We start from the raw sequence: 21,298 nt of genomic DNA on the forward strand, positions 1-21,298 counted from the left end.
AAAAGAAAGCAGCTCCAACTCTCTGCAGGAATCTGAACATCCTGTAGGAAGAAGCTTCAGCAGCTCCTCATCATCTTTGAGACTTAAAGCTCCAACATGATCTTGCTCCTCTTCTTCTTTGGGTGACTCTGGGTGCTGAGTCCTCTTTAATGTTGAGAATTTGTTCTGTCTTTGTTTATTATCATTCTGTTACTACAAGCTTTCCTGTTTGTTTAATCATTATGCTGAAAAGGCCTTTGATCACATCATAAATGCAGAATTACAGCAAAAACAGTCACATTCCTCTGAGTCTGCCAGGAGGACGTGGCTGTTTAGCAATTATTAATTTTCTTAGAATCTGATGGTCTTTACTGCCCGGTGTTAGTGATGTTTACAGTGGAAAGTTTTGTTCCATTTGGCCAATGATATCACATTGATCAGTGAAAACACCCTCTCAGGCAGCTATAAAAGAAAGCAGCTTTAACTCTCTGCAGGAATCCTGTACAAAGAAGCTTCAGCAGCTCCTCATCACACTTTGAGACTTAAAGCTCCAACATGATCTTGCTCCTCTTCTTGTTCAGTCTGGCTCTGGGTGCTCCTTCTGAGTCTCCTTCTGATGGCAATGAAGTGACGCTACAATGTGGTAACTGTCCTGTAGTTTGGCTAATCTTTTCTTTATTTACTTTGACCTTTATTTATGTTTTTTTTGTAATTTTAGCACCTTTTAGTTAAACACTCCAAGAATATGTTTTTTTATGTTTCTGATGTTTTTTGTTTCAGCAGATACTGTGATACAAAAATGATTATTGCAGGATTATAATATGTTTTTTTTTCTTCCCATACCAGATGGTTTCTCCTAAATCATAGAGTTATGATAAAGACCTGCTAATAAACACAAGAGCCACTTTGCTCTCTGTGTATTTCAACTTTCATCTTTGACTTTGTCACTATAAATAATCTCCATCTGTCAACACTTCAGGTTAAGTGGATGGAAATCATATTTTCCTTTTGATGCTTAACTGTGTTAGCTTCTACCTTTCAGGAGTTCAGGAGTTTTTACCTGTTAGAGCTCTGACCTGTCCTGTTTGATTAGTCATTGTGCTGACGACGCCTTTATGATACAATAAATATAAATTATACATCAAAAAACAAACAACATTTCTTCAAGTGTTTGGAATTTGATTTTTTATTTCTGGCTTTAGTTTGATTTTAGTCAAACACTAAAATTTTCATCTGTGTCTGTTTCAGCAGTCAGCGATTCAAAATTCTTGGTGTTTCATTGTAACATATATTTTTTTCTCCATGTCAGATGGGTCCTACTATACTGTAGAGTTATGATAAAGACCTGCTTGTAAACATAAAAAAGCAACTTACTTATCTCCACGTTTTAACTTTCACTGTCAACTATGCAGATGTGCTTTTCTCATATTCTTTAGTGGGTACATCAAAAAAAAAAATTCAGCTATACTGACAAAAACAGTTATTGTTTGTTTTTCATTAAGTTCTGACAGCTGTGTCTTCTTCAGATGACCACAGAGTTAAACTACTGCGTGGAAGCTGTCCCCCGTTCTGGTACAGTTTCAATGGCCGCTGCTACAAATATGTGGCCACACACATGAGCTGGGCTGATGCAGAGCTCTACTGTGTGTCACAGCGAGCCAACCTGGTGTCTATCTACAGCCAGGAGGAAGAAGAGTTTGTTAAATCATTAATTAAGAACTTTGACCATGCTCAGCGATACACCTGGATTGGACTGAGTGACCTCCATAAAGAAGGCAGATGGATGTGGTCTGATGGTTGTGCAGTGAGTTTCACCCACTGGAATGCTGGTGAGCCAAACAACGGACTTGGAGGAAAAACTGAACACTGTGTTCACAGTATCGGTGACTTAAATAAGTGGAATGATCACCAGTGTTCTCTCAATTTACCTTCTGTTTGTGCAACACGGATAAACTGCCCTTAGAAACTGAACTGTACATGTAAACCTTCACTGTTTATGCTATCTGTCTTTATGCGTTTTTGCAAAAGTCACAAAATTTCTAGAAACTTGATTTTCATGAATCTGGAATCAACAATTGGCATCTGGCAAGGGGATATTTACTCATCGCAAAGACTTTTGTTGGTACATAAGTTATTAACACTGCTCTAAATTAAAAGGAATGAAAAGTTATAATGAAAATTCATAATCAGTAAATCCACTGTGTGTCTCTGGGGTTGCGAGGCATGTGACAAAACATGTAAGCACATGCCCTGCGACAGCAGTTACCAGGGCTGGACTGCACAAAAAATCGGCCCAGGCATTTTGACTAGAGACCGGCCCACCAGGTATTATAGGAAAAACCATAAATCCTTTGAATGAAAACAAACGCTGTTGTCACAGTGATGTACACTGTCTTGTTGATATATATGTATCTTAAACTTAAACCTACACCATCCTCCTATTGTGGTATTCTAAACAGTACCCGAAAGTAGACTGCTTGGTCGAGTTAACCTCCTGAACTATCTACACATGGTGAAAACCTGAAATTAAGACAGAGAAGACTAGAGGTGAGACATGATCATTACTGATTACTGATGACAGATTTAGATATATTTTCATAAACCATTCATTTGCCACATCAATAAACAGCATGGCAGGGCAAAATATTTTTTCTAACATGGCAACCTTTAAAAAGTGAAAGGAGATAGAAAGACAGGTGAGAAAGAATAAAACTAATTGACTTTTTGATGGCATTTTACACCCAGTACTGGTACAGTATCTAGAAAATGTGGGAAAATACTGGCATCATATACAGTACTTAGCTACTTCTGAAGAAATTATGATGGGACCCTAAAAAAAATTACTATGTACAATAATGGATTTCTATACATTTTACATCAGATGAAAACGTTTGTTGTAAGATTCAGATAATTATTTGTTAAAAGCGAGACATTTTAAATGAGAATAAGAAAGAAAAGTATTTCCTTGTGCCCCCCTCTCCCTGTTAATGCCCTACCTGGCCCCCTTGGCAAAACTTTGCTAGACCCGCCCCTGCACAGTTACCAGCTGTCAGCTACATAAAAAAAGGATCCTGGTGTTATTTGTGTCTCAGAAACAGTTCCTAACTTCCCTTCAACTCAATCATGTCACCTAAAAGGTAAACCTGTTTCTCCATCACCTGTTCAGCTCTGATGATCCAGTAAGGACATCTCCTGGTTTCATCTTCATGTTTCCCTCTCACCAGATATCCAGACATCATGACCAGCAGCTTTTACAGCTGTGGCTCCAGCAAACATCAGCTGATACTAGGAATTAATATTAAATAAATTCTAACAACAGCTGATCAAGCTTAAACGTGCTGCTGTTGTTTAGCGCGACATCCGCCGGTTTCCCCGTTCTGGCGCAAAGTGGGCGATAAACAAACAAGAGAGAAAAGCCGATCAGCTGATCATTGATCAGTTTCATGATTGAAGCAGAAACAGGAGAGGGAGGGGGGAGAATGAATGAAGAAGAGGCAGCTGTGCAGCAAAGACACAGAATAACTCCAGCTTTGTGTCTTTTTCATTGTAGCTGAAGTACAGGACAAACTGGGTTCCTTTTCACCTCAATACGAAACCCGTAATATTTTCTCTGAATACGAGACGATTCCGTTTTTTACGGGATGGTTGGCAACTCTACTAACTAACCTTATGAACAAAATAAGATAAAACAAGTTCAACATCAGTAACATCAAAGCACCCGCCCAGCTGTATAGAAACTCTGTCATGCTAGCTAGTACGCAGTGCGAGTTATTGTAACTGACTGTAAAAGGTCAGCATAACGAAAATAAACTCCACCCTCATCTGGGACTCTCCTCAGCTCTTTCCGGGACAGTGGCGCAGCTGCCCCTCTGTTGGTCTTCCTTGGTCTCTTGTGTTCTGGGGGCCTCTGGATGTCTGGAGTTTTGATCTCCTCCACACCTGCTTCACGCCCTGGAGGACGGGGCTGTGGCCCCCCCACACCCTCTAGCAGATTATTACATGAAGGAACCTTTTAAAAAAACAAAAAACAAGCGCGTCCATGCTCACAGGTGTACACACGGGTGATCACACCCACAAACTACACCCTTTTTGGCTCCTACCTCAAAGCACACTGTGTTCTGTTGATCTTATGTGCTGCACAATAATGTTTAACATTTAGTATTTACTGTCATATTCCCATATATCATTGTGATGTTGTTTATTCTATTACTCTTGTTCTCTTCTGCTTGCTTTCTTTTTTCTTTCTCAGCAGGTGATCCAGGTGATTGATATATGCATTTTTTTTTTCTCTGCCCGTTCTGTTGGTTTATGTTTTTTGCCCTTCTCCCCCGTCCCTCTTCTCAGCTGTTTCTCTTTCCCTCTTTCTTTCTCCCCTTCTTTCCCCCAGTCAAGTCTGTCCCGTATTCAGTAAGTGAAAATAAAATAAACAATAAAAGGTGAATCAAATGGACCATTACGGCAAGGCTGGGATGGTCAGTTTGGTAAAGTAAATCCGTTGGGCATCTTTCTTTGCCTTTAGACAACAATTCTGATGGCAAAAGAGCCAAACGGGACAGGCCAAAAAAAAAAGAAAAAAAAGAAAATAAACTCCACCTAAACTTGGTTTATATCTGACCCAGATAGACTGCAGGTCATAACTTCTTACCTGAAGTTCAGTTCACCGTCTCAGGTCTCTGCTCCTTCTGCCTTTCCATCATCCACCTGCCAGCGTGTTGCATCTGCTGGCCTCCACCACTTGCTAATGTTACTGAATCTGTGGAAGCTCCACAATAGCCACCACCAAACAATTGAGTTATTTTTACACATCTCCCAGCATCTGGCCAATCCACCACCTTTCAGTGTTTATACCGTTACGGGAAAAAAAACAAAAACCCCCCAAAAAAAACAAAACCCATCAGCCCATAAAAACGAAAAATCACCATCGGCCCACGGGGCAAATGCCCGGTATGCCCGATGGCCAGTCCAGCTATGGCAGTTACCCCAGTTTTGTCAGAATCCTGGGTCTCTCGACCCAGCATTTTGAGTTCCTTGTGTCTTTTGTATTATGTTTGATGTTTAAGGTTCTCTTTGTATCTTAGTTTATTCCATAGTGTCCAGTGTTCTTAGGTTTCCTGTTTTCTCTGTTTAGTTTCCTGTGTATTTAATAGGTTTCCCTCTGCGTAGATGACCTCCCCGTCTCCCTCTGTGTGTCTAAGTGGATATAGTGATGTGAGTATTGTGCTTTGTTCCCACTCCATGAGTTCTGTGTTTCCTCATCCCGTCATGTGCTCCCCCATGTTCTCTTTCTCCCTCCAGGCTGTCTCTGTGTACTTCCTGTTTTACTTTGAAGGTTTGTGTCTCATGTAAGTGTATTCTGCTTTGCTTCCTTGTCTCGTCATGTCTGATTTGTCTCAGCTGTGCTCTCCTCCCGTGTCTCATTCCCCTCGTTATTCCCCAGTGTATTTAAGCCCTGTGTTTCTCTGTGTCAGTGTTGCATCCTCCTTCATGCTGTGTCTTCCCTTGTGTCCCTCTCTGTGTTTAGGTTTGTATCTTTTCCTTGAGTCACCAAATAAAGCTGTATTTCCCATGTGTTGTGTGTCTTCCATTTTGGGTCCAATCTCCTGCCTGCCCCACAGCGATCCTTTACAAGTTTAAATGGTAAATGGTAAATGGCCTGCATTTGTATAGCGCTTTTCTAGTCCATAGGACCCCAAAGCGCTTTACACTACATTCAGTCATTCACCCATTCACACACACATTCACACACTGGCGATAGCAAGCTACATTGTAGCCACAGCTGCCCTGGGGCGCACTGACAGAGGCGAGGCTGCCGGACACAGGCGCCACCGGGCCCTCTGACCACCACCAGTAGGCAAACACGGGGTTAGTATCTTGCCCAAGGACATTTGGCATGCAGCCAGGATGCAGCCTGGGATCAAACCACCGACCTTCTGATTAGTGGCTGACCTGCTCTGCCACCTGAGCTACAGCCACCCCACAGTTTAATCAGTATGCAAATGGGTAAAATCCACTTGTATCTTTGTCATTACCAGAAATAACTCAATCTTATCAAGATTTATTGTTTGGCTTCATTCTAAAAAGAAAACAACACAGAAGCATATCACTGAAGAGGCCAAGAGAGAGGTGCAACAATGAGTGTCTACAGCCATCTGTAAAGTTAACACCTAAAAAAATTAGCTTTGAATGTTCTTTAGGAAATCTGGAGAACCTTTCCAGAAGACTGAAGTCATACCAAACATTGACTTTAAATCTTCCCTCCCTTCTGCTTTAACAGCAGCAGATTAAATGTGCACATCTAACCTTACTGCACAAGGAGATTAGTTCTTTTTATTTTTATTTTATTGTTTATTAAAGTGTCAGTACATTTCATCATAGATTTGTTCCTCGTGCATTAGGTTTTATTTAAGTTATCATCTTGTTTTCATCAGGAAAATAAAGGTTGTTGATGGTGTGTTGATGCTCTTCTCAGGTAACAGCCTTTCTCCTGGTATCTTCTACACACTCTTGAGACTGTGCCTGGGACTCACAGCAGACCTTCTTGCAACAGCATGTTTGGGTGTGCAAACACTGACTTTCTGGCTGTAAATCAGTGTCCCTATTATTTCCCAGAGAATTCACACACACTGTTGTACCTCTCTCTTGGCTTCCTCAGTGACATAAAGTGCCCTGAGGTGACTGTGGCTGTGATTTGGCACTATACAAGTAAAATTGAATTGAAATTGAATTGAATATTGTTGTAATTGTTTACATTCCTCCAATCTGACTCAGAGACTGTGAGTAATGTCATCCACTCCACTGTTGCAGAATCCCGAGGTGCTTGTGTTAATCTCTGGGAACTTTAATCAGTTAACTATGGATAAAACACCACCTGCTTTCCTCCCAGTATGTTGACTATAACACCAGTTGAAACAGGACCACTCACCTACTGTATGGAAACAAAGAGAATGTACACAAACTGGTGTGCCTTTTGCAACATGAATGTGCTTGTAGCATTTGTTTATGCTACCAGTAGTGATAAGGACACTAAAAAAAAGCAAAACTAGAGAAAATCCGTGAGAAGGGACAAGGAGAGAGCAACAGTTTGTAAAATCACTCCCTTTTTGATAATCTTTTGCCAGTTGTCAGTGTCATTTGCACCAAAGCATGTGAAATGGACTCACAATATTTATGCTTCCTAAATGGAAAGATTAGCAGGTAAACTTCAGAAAATGATGTTCATGACATTGAAATTACTTACACTGTGATTCTTCGGTGCTACCATAATTTTTAGTTTATTTGATTTATGTATTTTTTTTAATTTAATGAGCTCCCAAAACTTAATTTTATACATGTTTATTTTTTACAATTTATGTCCAAAGAGTTGTGCTAACAGGGTTCTTTCTTTGTCACAGCAGCCTTTTCTTTTCATGTAGAAAAACAGTAAAAAAAAAAAAAAAAAAAGTAACTTCTTTACAGTGACAGAAAGGGGAGTTTCACTGGTCTGGCCCACTTAAGATCAAAGTGGGCTGTATGTGGCCCATGATGTAAAATTTGTTTGGGGCTGGCTATAAATTGGAACCCATCAAGACCAGCATGGCCCCTCCAACTTCCAGCTTCCAACCAGGCAGAGTGTTTGGCTGTGTAATGTGTGATAAAGTTTGTTTATCTATAAGGTCTAGAATAGTTGTTTTTGTATACACTGTACATATTACTTATTGCAAAATGAAGTTTTCTGAAGCACCCCAAAACCTGTCACTGTAGGTTTGGGGGTGAAAAATTTGTTAGATTTATCCCTTCAGCTGCAGCCTTGGTGGTTTTTAATGGGCTCAGAACAAGTGAATAAAAACACTTCAGCTTATAGGCTCTTCCAAATTTGGTACAAGGTCAGACAGTAGCAATATGTGTCCTGTCAGGATCAGATATTAATAAATTACAAAAAAGTAAAATAGCTGTTTGCATCCAATAGGATAAAAATCAAGTAAATAAGCTGTATGTGTATTTCTATAGAATTTACATTTCTTACTGATTCTTAGGGAAAAATAAAGACTTCAGATGCCTTTGAAATCTCAGACCCCCCTGCTGTCAGAGTTATCTTCCAAGCATCGACGCAAAAAAGAAAGAAATCCTCTTGCATGGAGAGAGTTTGTTGTCTCTCTGTTTACTAAAGCAGCTCGGGAGTCTCTTCTTTTCTCTTCCTGTAAAAGCTCTGACCTGTCTGTTTACTTAATCAATGCATTTTATGACACAATAGAATATAATTGGACAGTAAAAACAGTCACAGTCACGTGTCGGTATTCGTTGGAATTCAATGGTCTTTTCTGGCTTGTGTTTAATGTTGTTTACAGTGGAGAGTTCTGGTCAGTTTGGCCATTGATGTCACACCAGCAGTAAAAGAACCCTCTCAGGCAGCTATAAAAGAAAGCAGCATGAACTCTCTGCAGGAATCCTGTACAAAGAAGCTTGAGCAGCTCCTTATAACACTTTGAGACTTAAAGCTCCAACATGATCTTGCTCCTCTTCTTGTTCAGTCTGGCTCTGGGTGCTCCTTCTTAGTCTCCTTCTGATGGCAGTGAAGTGACGCTACAACTTGGTAACTGTCCTGTAGTTTGGCTAATCTTTTCTTTATTTACTTTGGGCTTTATTTGTGTTTTTTGTCATTTTAGCACCTTTTAGTTAAACACTCCAAGAATATGTTTTTTTATGTTTCTGATGTTTTTTGTTTCATCAGATACTGTGATACAAAAACAATTATTGTAGGATTATAATATGGATTTTTTTCTTCCCATACTAGATGGTTTCTCCTAAATCATAGAGTTATGATAAAGACCTGCTAATAAACATCATAAGAGCCACTTTGTTCTCTGTGTATTTCAACTTTTGCCTTGATGGACAAAATTTCATATTTGACTTTGGCACAATAAATAATCTCCAGAAGGGGATCTGTTAACACTTCAGATTAAGTAGATGATCATATTTTCCTTTTGATGCTTAACTGTGTCGGCTTCTACCCTTTGCTAACTATGGCCCAGTTTACTTTTAAAATATAGCGTTAAAAAGCAATTCTCTGTTAAGTTTTATGTCATTTAAAAAAGAAACATGCATGTTTGTTTGTTTTTTAAATCTCAAAACGTCATGAACTCGTTAATGTGGAATTAAAAGATCCTTTAACACTTGAAGCTACTGAAGGTCATGCTCTCCTTCTGCACTCCCGAGCTGACAGCCTCTCTCACCTTTTCTCTTTGTGCATGTTTGATTGGAGGAATGGAGTCCGCTGTGCAGGTCACCAAATACTACTGACACAAGTGGCGGAGCGGGGGGGTGGCTTACTGGGCTTAAGCCCGGGTTGTTTTTTCAGAAGCCCGGGGTCTTTTGGAGTGTAATCTTTTCATAGTTAGATGCCTGGCTGACAACTGTATAAAGCAAAAAAACTACACACAATATTCGAAGCACATAGTGCACACTGTGGGAATTTACGACTGTGCGTAAATCCCCCCTAATATTGGTATGATCCGAGCTCAGACACTAAGCGGGGCGGGGCAGCTCCTGCTACTAGTGAGCTGTTGGAGAAACGGAGCTAGGCAAGGAGAACTGAAGTTTGACCAGGTACCAAAACAAATCATTCCTACTGTACAAATAATGTAAATATGACGGTGTATCACGAAAGATTGATATCAAACTGATCACTTGACCCATATTACGTTACTTGTTCTTCAAGTGAATCAACAAATGGCGAAATGAAAAGCCGAACAACAACAATGCTGTTTCTTTAGAGCATAGGTGTCAAACTCTAGCCCGCGGGCCAAATTTGGCCCGCAGCCTAATTACATTTGGCCCGCGAAGCCATACCAAATTACTATTAGAGCTGGCCTACTGGTATTATACAGCTAATATATACATTGTTTAGTATTAAGCTTTGCTTGTTCCACATTCAGTTTTTCAGCAAAACTTGTTTGAGTCCATAAGAAGAGATTCATTCTTAAATCTGGAGGAAGATATTTTTCAATAAATATTAATTTTAGCCTGCGACCTTGTTCTAGTTTTGAATTTTGGCCCACTGTGTATTTGAGTTTGACACCCCTGCTTTAGAGAGTCTTAGCTTACATGTGTGTTTATTTCATATTTTCAGTTGTTTCCCTCCACGGCTAAATAAACCGGTTTCAGTAATGCACTGATATACAAGAATGGACATAAGGGGCTTCTTTCAAAGAAAAAAACTCTGGTAGTATTTTATATATTATGCTTTGTATGTTATTCAGTATTTTTCTATGCAAAACAAGAGGAACTTCAATACACAGCAGTATATTCACAGTTTAAACCAGATATTTACATACACTTTATGGAAAACACAAAAACATTTTTTTACTGTGCAACATCAATTTAGAGTAAACTTGTTTTGGATAAATAAATTTGAAATATCTTTTGAATTAGTTAAATGTCAGAATAAAGAGAGACAGAGCTGTCTATTTTTTATCACTTTCATCAAATTTAGGAGTACATGTACACTAAGTTTATTGTTAATTAATAAGAAAACTCCAGACGATTCCATTCTGACCTGAAGAAGCTTGTGATAGGTCAGTAGAGTCCATGTGAGTAAATTGGTGGCACAGCTGTGGATGCATATAAGGCAAAATACAGAGCCTGTTTCTTTGAAATGGGAAAATCAAGAGATGTCAACCAAAACACCAGGAAAAGAACTGTGGAGCTCCATAAGTGTGGCTCAATTTTGAATACAATTTGGTGCCATTTACAATTAAGAAATACAGATAGTTTCTCTCTTTACTCTTAAAGTTAACAAATATGTTTTTTATATTTATCAATCTAAAAAAATAAACATTTAGTCTGATTTGATGTTACAATTAAAAAAGTGTTTGTGTTTTGATCTGAAGAGTGTGTAATTATCTGGTTTCAACTGTATATTTGATGATTGTCAGCACAAAGAGGGAGAGAGAGGAGCAGAGAGGGAGAGAGAGGAGAATGAGGACAGAACAGAGATGAACAAGAGCAGGGCCCTATTTCAGGAAGCCGGTTTAGAAAACTCAGAATGAAAAACGATACTCAGGGTTGAGTAACCCCGAACTGTCCAACTCGGAATATTCGGTTTCAGAAAGGCTGATAACAAGTAGTTCAGTCAACGCGGAGTTGCTTTAACCCCAAATTAAGCGCGCGCACGAGGATACATAAAGCCCTGATTAGTGGAGCACAGATTAAGCGAGTCACCATGGAGACGGAGGGAAAGAAGGCGCGGTCAATGTATTTTACAGCGCTTGAGGCCGAAATTCTGATGGCAGTATATGCCGATAACATGCAAATTTTGCAGAAAAAAAGTAACACAGCCTCAGCTGCAAAAGAAAGGGAGCATGCATGGCAAAACATAGCCGACAGAGTCAATGCGTGAGTGTTAATTTAAACATTGATCGAGGGATTTCCACCCATTTAACACGTTATTTTATCATATGTTATTTTATTTGTTATTTTATACATTTTATTTTGTGATGTGATGTGAGCGCAGGTGCAACCCAACAAGCCCCAAACGTCCCTGGCAGCAAGTAAAAATGAAGTATAAAAACATAGTCCAAACAGGTAAGGTGTAATTGTATTATGAGCCATAGTGCTTGGTCTGTTTGTCCGATGTAAATCAATTGCAGTTAGAGGCTACATTAATTTTCTTTCTGTAAGCACTTATTGAAATTATCTGAGCACATAACAAGTACATATTTGCTTACTCTGTATGCTCAAATGTGACCCGTTATGGCCACTAGAAAAAAAGCGGAGGCCCGAAAAACAGGTGGGGGTCCTCCACCACCACCACTCACAGAGCCTGGCCACTTGGCTTCCACATTTGTGATAATGTTGGCAGCATCATATATGATCTTCACAGTGCAGAGAACGCAAATTAGCATCCATTACTATGATGAAATAATTTGTTAGTTTGAAATGCTACAGGGAACTATGTACCTGTACATTAATGCTGTGGACGGACTTCCTGTTCACATAGTCTCCTTCATTTACTGAAGGAGCAATGATTGGAATGTGAGTGCCATCTATACAGCCAATCACGCCTGGGAACCGTGAGAATAAATGTAAAATTTAAGTAGTAGTTCAGGTATCACCACATCATGAATTAAGTTTTGTTCATCCTGCTACCTGCAATTTTGTGGAATCCCTCTTTGATGAATCTTGTGGGTCTATGACCGGGGAACACCACAGACGAGTGCAGGAGACGTTTCAGTGCAACTGTAACATTCCTGACTGCCCGACAGACGGTAGCCTTGGAAACGTGCTCAGCGTCACCGATATTATACAGAAAGCTCCCGTTTGCAAAAAAACCGAAGTGCGATACAAATAATATGTACAGAACTGAGAGGATGTCCGCGATGTGTCACATGAGCAATATTAGGCCTGAGGATGTTATCCAAATAACTTATAGATTGTGCTGAAAAACGGTAACGTTCACACAGGAAATCATCAGGAAATGATAAAATGTCCAAACGCGCTCTAATCACTCTCCGGAGAGCTCTGCGGAGAATTTGGGCTTCAACATCTACTGGCTCTTCAAGGAAGGGACACGCCATGTCTGACACTTCCTACTGTCAGGTTTCCGACAAAGAGGCGGAGAACGTCAGGGTTAGTTGAAGTAAACCTGCTAGGGGGCAGGTTAGCTTCACGGAGTGTGTCGTCATAGTAACTCACTCAGAATTAATCTAAACTCGCTTTGTGAATCCGAAAACCCAGAGTTTTCGTTAACTCAGGGTATACTTACTCAGAGTTTGCACTAAACCGGCTTTCTGAAACAGGGCCCAGGTGAGACACACATGTTAGTCAAATGGTTGTTTACCAAAAGTATCACCGTATCATAGGTCCTCATGTATCTCGTACCTAGTGTTTCTTTTTAGGCTTGCTATTTTTCAAATTCTATATTTATTAAGTTATGCAGGCTTGTTTGCACAACAAGGCTAAATAATTATATAAACTTTTCTCAATCTAAATAGTGGACTTTGGTAGAATTAAAAAAAATAAGTGTAGTGCAGGTCTATGATGATTTTTAGTGCTACTATCATCTAGTTCTGATTCTGGTTCTGTCTTGGTTAAATCCTCAGTAGTCCTGATTTTGAACTGTCACACTGTCACATATGCAGGTGTCCTGCATATGTGATATATATTTTTTCTTTTTTGAACAAAACTCAAAACAGTGCCTATTAATCTTTCAGTCATTTCTAAACACCCCCCCCCCCCCAAAAAAAGGGCTAAGCCCCGGGTGTTTCAAATGTCTGGCTCCGCCTCTGCTGACACAAGTACTTTGCTGTACTGTAATTCATATCATAAAAGTCCTTCTTGGCAAAATGAAACATTTAGATTAGATGTTAAAACATGAGCTCTCCACTCCCTTTTTTCACAACAGGAAACCTGCATAAAAATGGATCAATTGTAGAAATCCTACTTACAGTAACTAAATAACTCTCTTAAGTGGTTTCTATATACAAACTGCTGGAGGGCTATAAAAAGATAGAGGTTCACTTCCAAATGTCAGTTTCCACTGTTAGAAATGTTATCAGGAAACTTCAGTAAAGAGATATGGTGGAAGCTCAGATGAACAAAGCTTTAAGAACGTCACACAAACCTCTCACGAGTGCCAAATATCTGCAGGACAGTGTAGCTGACACAGCAGTGGTAATGATCTGCTTTTAGATTAGTCTGGTTACTGCAGGGGTTTTATTATGGATGCCTTAAAATTGTAACAGACACAAGGGTGCTTAGACATTTGTATACACTGTAAATATCTCAAAGTGGAAAAGTAAAAAAAAAAAAAAAGTTGTTAATAGTTCGTCTATTTTGTCATTTACTCCCATCAGACCTGCCACAGCAGTCACATATCTCTGGGTCCAGTACTAAGAGAGGATCCTCTTGATTGTGTGGAGTTCATTCTGTCTTTGTGTAATGGAGCAACTCAGGAGTTTTTACCTGTTAGAGCTCTGACCTGTCCTGTTTGATTAGTCATTGTGCTGATAACACCTTTATGGTGCAATACATACAAATTATACATCAAAAAACAAACATTTCTTCATGTCTTTGGAATTTAATGTTTTTTTTTCTGGATTATGTTTAGTGTTGTGTACAGTTGAGAGTTTTGGGCCATTTGGCCAGTGATGTCACACCAGCAATGAAAACACCCTCTCAGGCAGCTATAAAAGAAAGCAGCTCCAACTCTCTGCAGGAATCTGAACATCCTGTAGGAAGAAGCTTCAGCAGCTCCTCATCATCTTTGAGACTTAAAGCTCCAACATGATCTTGCTCCTCTTCTTGTTTGGGTTGCTCTGGGTGCTGAGTCCTCTTTAATGTTGAGAATTTGTTCTGTCTTTGTTTATTAGAACAGGCCATAGCTAAAGCTTGTGAGCTGCTTTCTTCCTGTTACAACAACTTTTCCTGTTTGTTTAATCATTATGCTGAAAAGGACTTTGATCATATCATAAATGCAGAATTACAGCAAAAACAGTCACATTCTTCTGAGTCTGCCAGGAGGACGTGGCTCTTCAGCAATTATTAATTTCTTTAGAATCTGATGGTCTTTACTGCCCGGTGTTACTGATGTTTACAGTGGAGAGTTTTGGTCAGTCATTTTGCCAATGAAATCAAGGTGATCAGGGAAAACACCCTCTCAGGCAGCTATAAAAGAAAGCAGGACCAACTCTCTGCAGAAATCTGAACATCCTGTACAAAGAAGCTTCAGCAGCTCCTCATCACACTTTTAGACTTAAAGCTCCAACATGATCTTGCTCCTCTTCCTGCTCGGTCTTGCTCTGGGTGCTCCTTCTGAGACTCATTCTGATGGAAGTGAAGTGAAGCTACAACATGGTAACCGTCCCACATTCTGACTCTTCCCTCCTTTCTTGTATTTTAACTTTATGTGTGTGTGTGTGTGTTTAATTATTTTAATCAAACACTCCAAGATTTTCTGCTTGTTGTGTTTCAGCAGTCAGTGATACGAAATTCTTGGTGTTGGGTTGTAACATAGATTTTTTCCCCATGTCAGATGGGTTCTACTGTACTGTAGAGTTATGATAAAGACTGCTTATAAACACAATAAGAGCAGCTTACTTCTCTGCATGTTTTAACTTTCACAGTGTCAACTGTGCAGACATGCTTATCTGATATTCTTCAGTGTCACGGTTCACTGAGAACTTTCACGCAGGACCCTTCAACTTGAGATAAACACAGTGGTATTTATTACACATTTCACCAGGTGTGTGTACAGACAGGCAGGGAATAGTGCTATATACAAAGGTGACAGGAGTATGGGCTCCAGGGATCCAAGGTCAGGAGGAAAGGGGGAAAACACTCGCTCCTCTTCGGTCACTCACTGTTTGCTGCCAGCCACTCTCCAATCACTCATGACAAGGAATCCTCTCAGGGTAAACAGGGACGGATCCAGGCTATCCGAGCCACACAACGGGTGCGTGGGCTGAGGGTGTGAATCCACAGTGAGTTCCGCACCAGCAAGAGAGAGAGAGATAAAGAAGAACTAGAGACAATAATGCTACTGATCAGCTACCTGCTGATCCACCAGGCCGTGACATTCAGAGGGTACATCAAAGAAAGAATGTCAGTCACACAGTCAGTCAAACAGTTATTATTTGTATTTCATCAAGTTTTGACTGCTGTGTCTGAGTGTCGTTGCTGTACTAGTGAAGTTGCAGGTCTTTGACTCCAGGCAGGTGCATTTCTCAGTGAGTGAGGCAGGAACTTCAGGTGGGTAATTAGTAAGCAGACAAGACACAAAGGCGACAGAACAGAATTTACAAAAGTCATCATCAAACAAGTTTAGCCAATTTGCCACCATAGTGAAGTCACGTTCTCACAGCTAGTCCTTAAATACACAGTACAGATAAAAGCAATGAGTTGCAGGTGTGTGAGCAAGCCTGGGAAAAGGCGCAGGTTATCTGTTCACCTCTTCATCACCTAAGATGCACGGACATCAACAGTAGCTGTTCAGTGGACATCAAAAACGTTACAAAACGACTCCTTCAGTGGACCAAAATTGGACAGCCAAAAATGACGATATCTGTTTACACAGTAGGAAAGGTCGTCCAATTAATTAGGCTGCTTTTGAAAGTTTGCAAATGAGAAAAGGGGTGATGACAAGCAGCATATTCCATTAACATTAATTATTTAGCACTGTATGCATGAGATTATCATTTGGGGCTGACCCCCCTAAAAGTTTGAACCTAAAATCACCTCCGAAGGAAAGAACAAAGCTCTTCCTTATTAAATTTTATAGAAAAACTTAAAGAGAATGAGAGCTAATGCTTGTTAATGTAGGGAATTAGCTCGCTCTGTGTTTACTAGAGCAGATCTATTTGTCTCTTTCTGTTACTGTGAGCTTTCCTGTTTGTTTAATCATTATGCTGTAAAGGCCTTTGATCATACCATAAATATACAATTACAGCAAAAACAGCCACGTTCTCCTGGAAGTCCAAAGAAAATGTTACTGCTTAAAAACTATTAAGTTCTTTGGCATCTCATGATTTTCTTTGTCTTCTGTTTTGATTTATTGTGTCCAACGGAAAGCTTTGTGTATTACTAGGAATTAGTTAATTTATTGTGTACTGCAGCCTGGTGTTGAGTCCACTGACAGAGACACAGCTTGGTAAGAAGAAAATAAGACATCTGACGGCTCGCTTATCTGTACATGATGTGCTGCAGAACTATGTTCTTCTGAAGTGGCTTGAAAAACAAACTGAAGAAACATATCTTTTTTTTAATATCTTTTTTTTTTTTTTTGTTATTCAGAGGTTGCATGAAAATACTATAACAGGCAGTTTTATTCAAGCTAAGCTAGTTTATAGTGATGAACTGTGCTGGGCTGCTCCACTGCAGGCTGTGGTGTTCATGGTCAATGTTAGGATATACATCAAGGGTAAAAGATATGAATTTATATTTAAAGTGATGATACTGATTAGTTCAACTCACCAAATTACCTTTTATACCAGCTTTATGGTCTCAAGGAAATTAGTTTGAGAAATATCTGTTTATATCTTGTTGAATTCAGTTGGCTAAATTCACAAAGAGCCGTGAACATTAGAAAAGTGCAGGTCAGCAGATAACAGTCGAACATAACAGGGGCAAGTGGGAATTTTATATACATATAGCCACTTTGGGTGGCTGTAGCTCAGGTGGTGGAGCAGGTGTTGATTTACTAATTGGAAGGGTCTAGTTTGATCCCTGGTTGCTCCAGTCCACGTGCTAAATATCCGTGGCCAACATAATAAGTTGCTGCCTTATGCATCAACTGAAGTATGAGCGTGTGTAAATGTTCTGTCTTCATTTATGAGAGCAGCTCTGCTTGCCCCTTCCTGTTACAACTGTCCTCTTTCTTTAATCATTATGCTGAAAAGGCCTTTGAACAAACCATAAATATAGAATTACAGCAAAAACAGCCACGTTCTCCTGGAAGTACCAAGAAAACGTGACTGTTCAACAACTATTAACTTTTTGGCATGTGATGTTTTTTCTGGCTTATGTTTATTGTTATTGTGTACAGTGGAAAGCTTTGGTCCATGTGGCCAATGATGTCACACCAGCAGTGAAATCTCGCTCTGCTCAGCTATAAAAGAAAGCAGCTTCAACTCTGCAGAAATCTGAACATCCTGTACAAAGAAGCGTCAGCAGCTCCTCATCACACTTTGAGACTTAAAGCTCCAACATGATCTTGCTCCTCTTCCTGTTCAGTCTGGCTCTGGGTGCTCCTTCTGAGGCTCCGTCTGATGAAAATGAAGTGAAGCTCCAACTTGGTAACTGTCTCATATTCTGACTGCTCTTTTCTCTACTTTTCCCTTTATTTATGTCTTTTTTATTTCACTTCGAGAACATGTTGTGCATATTTCTGATGTCTCTATTTAAGCAGAGTCAATGATACAAAATTCTACAAAATTCCCAACATCAGATGGGTTCTACTCTTGTTAATCTCGTTAAAGTGACATTAAAGCCATAACCGCTTTAACGCGGCTAATCTCCGTTAGCAAGTTATCACGGATCGCCCCATCTGTGGGGCTGGACGACACTAATGCATTAACGAGCTAACTGTGCTGAGGCTTTGACACCTTGCACCTTCCCGCGTTGATGCGGCTATGGCGTTAAAGTCATTTTAATGAGATTAACGCTGACAGCACTAGTTTTACTATAACACAGAGTTATGATAAATACTTGCTGGTAAACACAATAAGAGCAGCTTACTTCTCTGCATGCTTTAACTTTCACAGTGTCAACTGTGCAGACATGCTTGTCTGATGTGCCGTCTCTGAAGAATCCCAAAGAAAAAAGTCTGTCACACTGACAAAAACCTGATCCCTTTCATTCCTGCTTTTTCATCAAGTTCTGACTGCTGTGTCTTCTTCAGATGACCACAGAGTTCAACTACTGCAAGAAAGCTGTCCCATGTTCTGGTACAGCTTCAATGGCCGCTGCTACAAATATGTGGCCACACACATGAGCTGGGCTGATGCAGAGCTCTACTGTGAGTCACAGCGAGCCAACCTGGTGTCTATCCACAGCCAGGAGGAAGAGGAGTTTGTTAAATCATTAATTAAGAACTTTGACCATGCTGAGGGACGCACCTGGATTGGACTGAGTGACCTCCATAAAGAAAGCAGATGGATGTGGTCTGATGGTTGTGCAGTGAGTTTCGTCTACTGGCATGCAGAACAACCAGACAACGCAGGAACAAATGAACACTGTGGTCACACTAACTATTCAAACTTAAAGAAGTGGAATGATTACCAGTGTTCTCTCAATTTAGCTTCTGTTTGTGCAACACGGATAAACTGCCCTTAGAAACTGAAAAATACTTTTAATCTGCACTATTTGGGTTGGAACGATGCAGAACTGTGTTCTGGTTCCTTCAGTTAATGAGCAACTCAGTCTGATAGACAGATGAACGTGTATTACTGGGAATGAGTTAATTTGTTGTGTACTGCAGCCTGGTGTTGAGTCCACTGACAGAGACACTTTATAAGTAACAAGAAAATAAGACATCTGACGGCTCGCTTATCTGAACATGATATGCTGCTGAACTATGTTCTTCTGAAGTGTCTTGAAAAACAAACTGTAGAAACGTGTTATTTTTAGTGATGAACTGTGCTGGGCTGCTCCACTGCAGGCTGTGGTGTTCATGGTCAATGTTAGGATATACATCAAGGATAAGAGACATGAATTTATATTTAGAGTGATGAAACTGATTAGTTCAACTCACCAATTTACTTTTTATACCAGCTTTAGGCTCTCAAGGAAATTAGTTTGTAAAGCATCTGCTCATATCTTGTTGAATTCAGACCTTCTCTGCAGGTCACCAAATTATCAAATCAAATCAAATCACTTTTATTGTCACATCACATGTGCAGGTACATTGGTACAGCACATGTGAGTGAAATTCTTGTGTGCGAGCTTCACAAGCAACAGAGTTGTGCAAAATACAATAATGTAAACAAGCAAAATACAAGAATGGCTACATCTGAAACTAATAAATATATGTACAATATATAATAGTATATGCATTTCTGGATGTGTATACTAAATATTTTTCTACACGTGTGTGTGTGTGTGTGTGTGTGTGTGTGTGTGTGTGTGTGTGTACACATATTTTACAAATTAAATAGAGTACCCTTATACTACCCTAAGTATCTGGACTTTGCTGTAGTTTTATTGTATCATAAAGGTCCTTCATTGGCAAAGTGGAACATTTAGATCAGATCTTAAAACGTGAGCTCTTCACTCCTTTTTTGTTACAGAAGGCCAACGTAGAGTCACTAGAAAAACATAGTCATGCGCTTTCAACTATCAGCTTTCATTGTCAGAAATGTCATTTTAAAAATCTTAAGTAAACTTTTATGGTGGGAGTTAAGATGAGAGCTGTAGAAAGCTGATGAAGCTGATGAAGAAAGCTTTAAGGCTGGACTTCACATTTTAGGATAGAAAGCGACAAACTCCCAACATGAGTGTCGGATATCTGCAGGACAGCCTAGCTGGCACAGCAGTGGTAATGATCTGCTTTAGTTTAAAAGTCTATGGTTTTGTTTAGTTTGGCTTATTTAAAAAATGTAATAGACACAAGAGCATTTAAACATTTGTACACACTGCAAATAAAGTGGCAAAGTACAAGCAAAAATTAAAGATTAAGTGTATAACTCTTACAGTTACATAGACAGTCTTTCTTTTTATTGACTCTGAACAGGCCGGCCACAATCACTTCATTTATATGTGTTCACTGCAATAAAAAGTGTGCACAGGGTTTGTTTTGGATTTGTTTACTGAGAATGATCGCACACTTCTATTTCCTCTTCCTGGTATAGTAACCTATTCTGTTTAGCATTTTGCTGATGATGTGATTTTATAATATAATAAATCAATAAATACTCAGTCAAACAAACAGTGAAGTTCTCTGGAAAAGGCCAGAGCTCAACACGTGTCAATAAGTAGTTAAGTGATGTCTTTGAGTTGTGGATAATTTTACCAAAACACACTTAAATCAGTTTTGCAAAAAAAGACTAAAAGTTCAACGATGATCTCATAAATAAATAATATGTCTGTCCTGAGGCTTTTGTTAGAAATGAAGTAAGCTAACAAACACTAGGAAAGACAAGCAGTTTCATTCATATGGACTTCACTATGAGTTTAATTTCCAGCTGTTTTGCTTTTCTTTTTTGAAAAGCAGAGCTTACTTATACCGGACCCATCCTACTGTCTCTTTCTCCTGCTGAGGTCCAGTTCTAGGCTCAGCATCAGCTGGGAGCACGTGCACCTGGACCAAACCAAAACATGAAATAAGGAGGGGGGAGGCTGACTGGATATTATTGTTGTTGCCAAAAACAAAGCTACATTAATCATCCTCTCTGTTGTAGCTCAGGTCTGTTTTTTGATACTGCAATTATTCAGATTAATATTAATAAGATGTGACCAAAAATACTTTTATAAACTGCTCAATGTCATGATGCCAGAGTTTTCTAATGACATGTAGCTTTTGTGACAAGGATTTAACTGTCACGGTTCTGGGTCCGTTGGACCCAGTATTTTGAGTTTATTATGTTTTGGTTTATTTTTGCATTATGGATTGTTTTCTGATGTTCTGGTGCTTTGTTTATTATTATCATTATAGATCTGTTTCTGTTATTCTTGGTGAGGGATCAGTTCTTAGGTTTTGGGTTCTCATGTGTGTTGCAGTTTCTGTTCAGTGTCTAGTCTGTCTCTCAGTGTCATGTCTGCATCTGGTTTAGTAATTCTTGTTTCCTGTCTTATTGTGAAAGTCTTTGTCTTATGTTAGTGTGTGCAGCTTAGCTCCCCCGTCTCGTTAGCC

The 21,298-nt window shown here is 39.6% G+C and overlaps 2 protein-coding genes across 2 annotated transcripts; both read left to right on the top strand.

Annotated features, from left to right (window-relative positions):
* The first annotated feature begins 467 nt into the window (after window positions 1-467).
* On the top strand, window positions 468-2,373 carry LOC101469540 (lactose-binding lectin l-2-like). The gene is made up of 2 exons (XM_004547947.4): window positions 468-622; window positions 1,506-2,373. Exons 1-2 carry the CDS (start codon window positions 535-537, stop codon window positions 1,940-1,942), a joined length of 525 nt encoding a protein of 174 aa, XP_004548004.2. The 5' UTR covers window positions 468-534; the 3' UTR covers window positions 1,943-2,373.
* A 6,088-nt stretch (window positions 2,374-8,461) lies between these two features.
* LOC143414610 (lactose-binding lectin l-2-like) lies at window positions 8,462-20,171 on the top strand. Its single transcript, XM_076879348.1, has 4 exons — window positions 8,462-8,548; window positions 9,218-9,561; window positions 17,495-17,744; window positions 18,350-20,171. Exons 3-4 carry the CDS (start codon window positions 17,657-17,659, stop codon window positions 18,781-18,783), a joined length of 522 nt encoding a protein of 173 aa, XP_076735463.1. The 5' UTR covers window positions 8,462-8,548; window positions 9,218-9,561; window positions 17,495-17,656; the 3' UTR covers window positions 18,784-20,171.
* The last annotated feature ends 1,127 nt before the right edge of the window (window positions 20,172-21,298 follow it).

Source organism: Maylandia zebra, linkage group LG22 (assembly GCF_041146795.1).
Source record: "Maylandia zebra isolate NMK-2024a linkage group LG22, Mzebra_GT3a, whole genome shotgun sequence".
Taxonomy (NCBI): domain Eukaryota; kingdom Metazoa; phylum Chordata; class Actinopteri; order Cichliformes; family Cichlidae; genus Maylandia; species Maylandia zebra.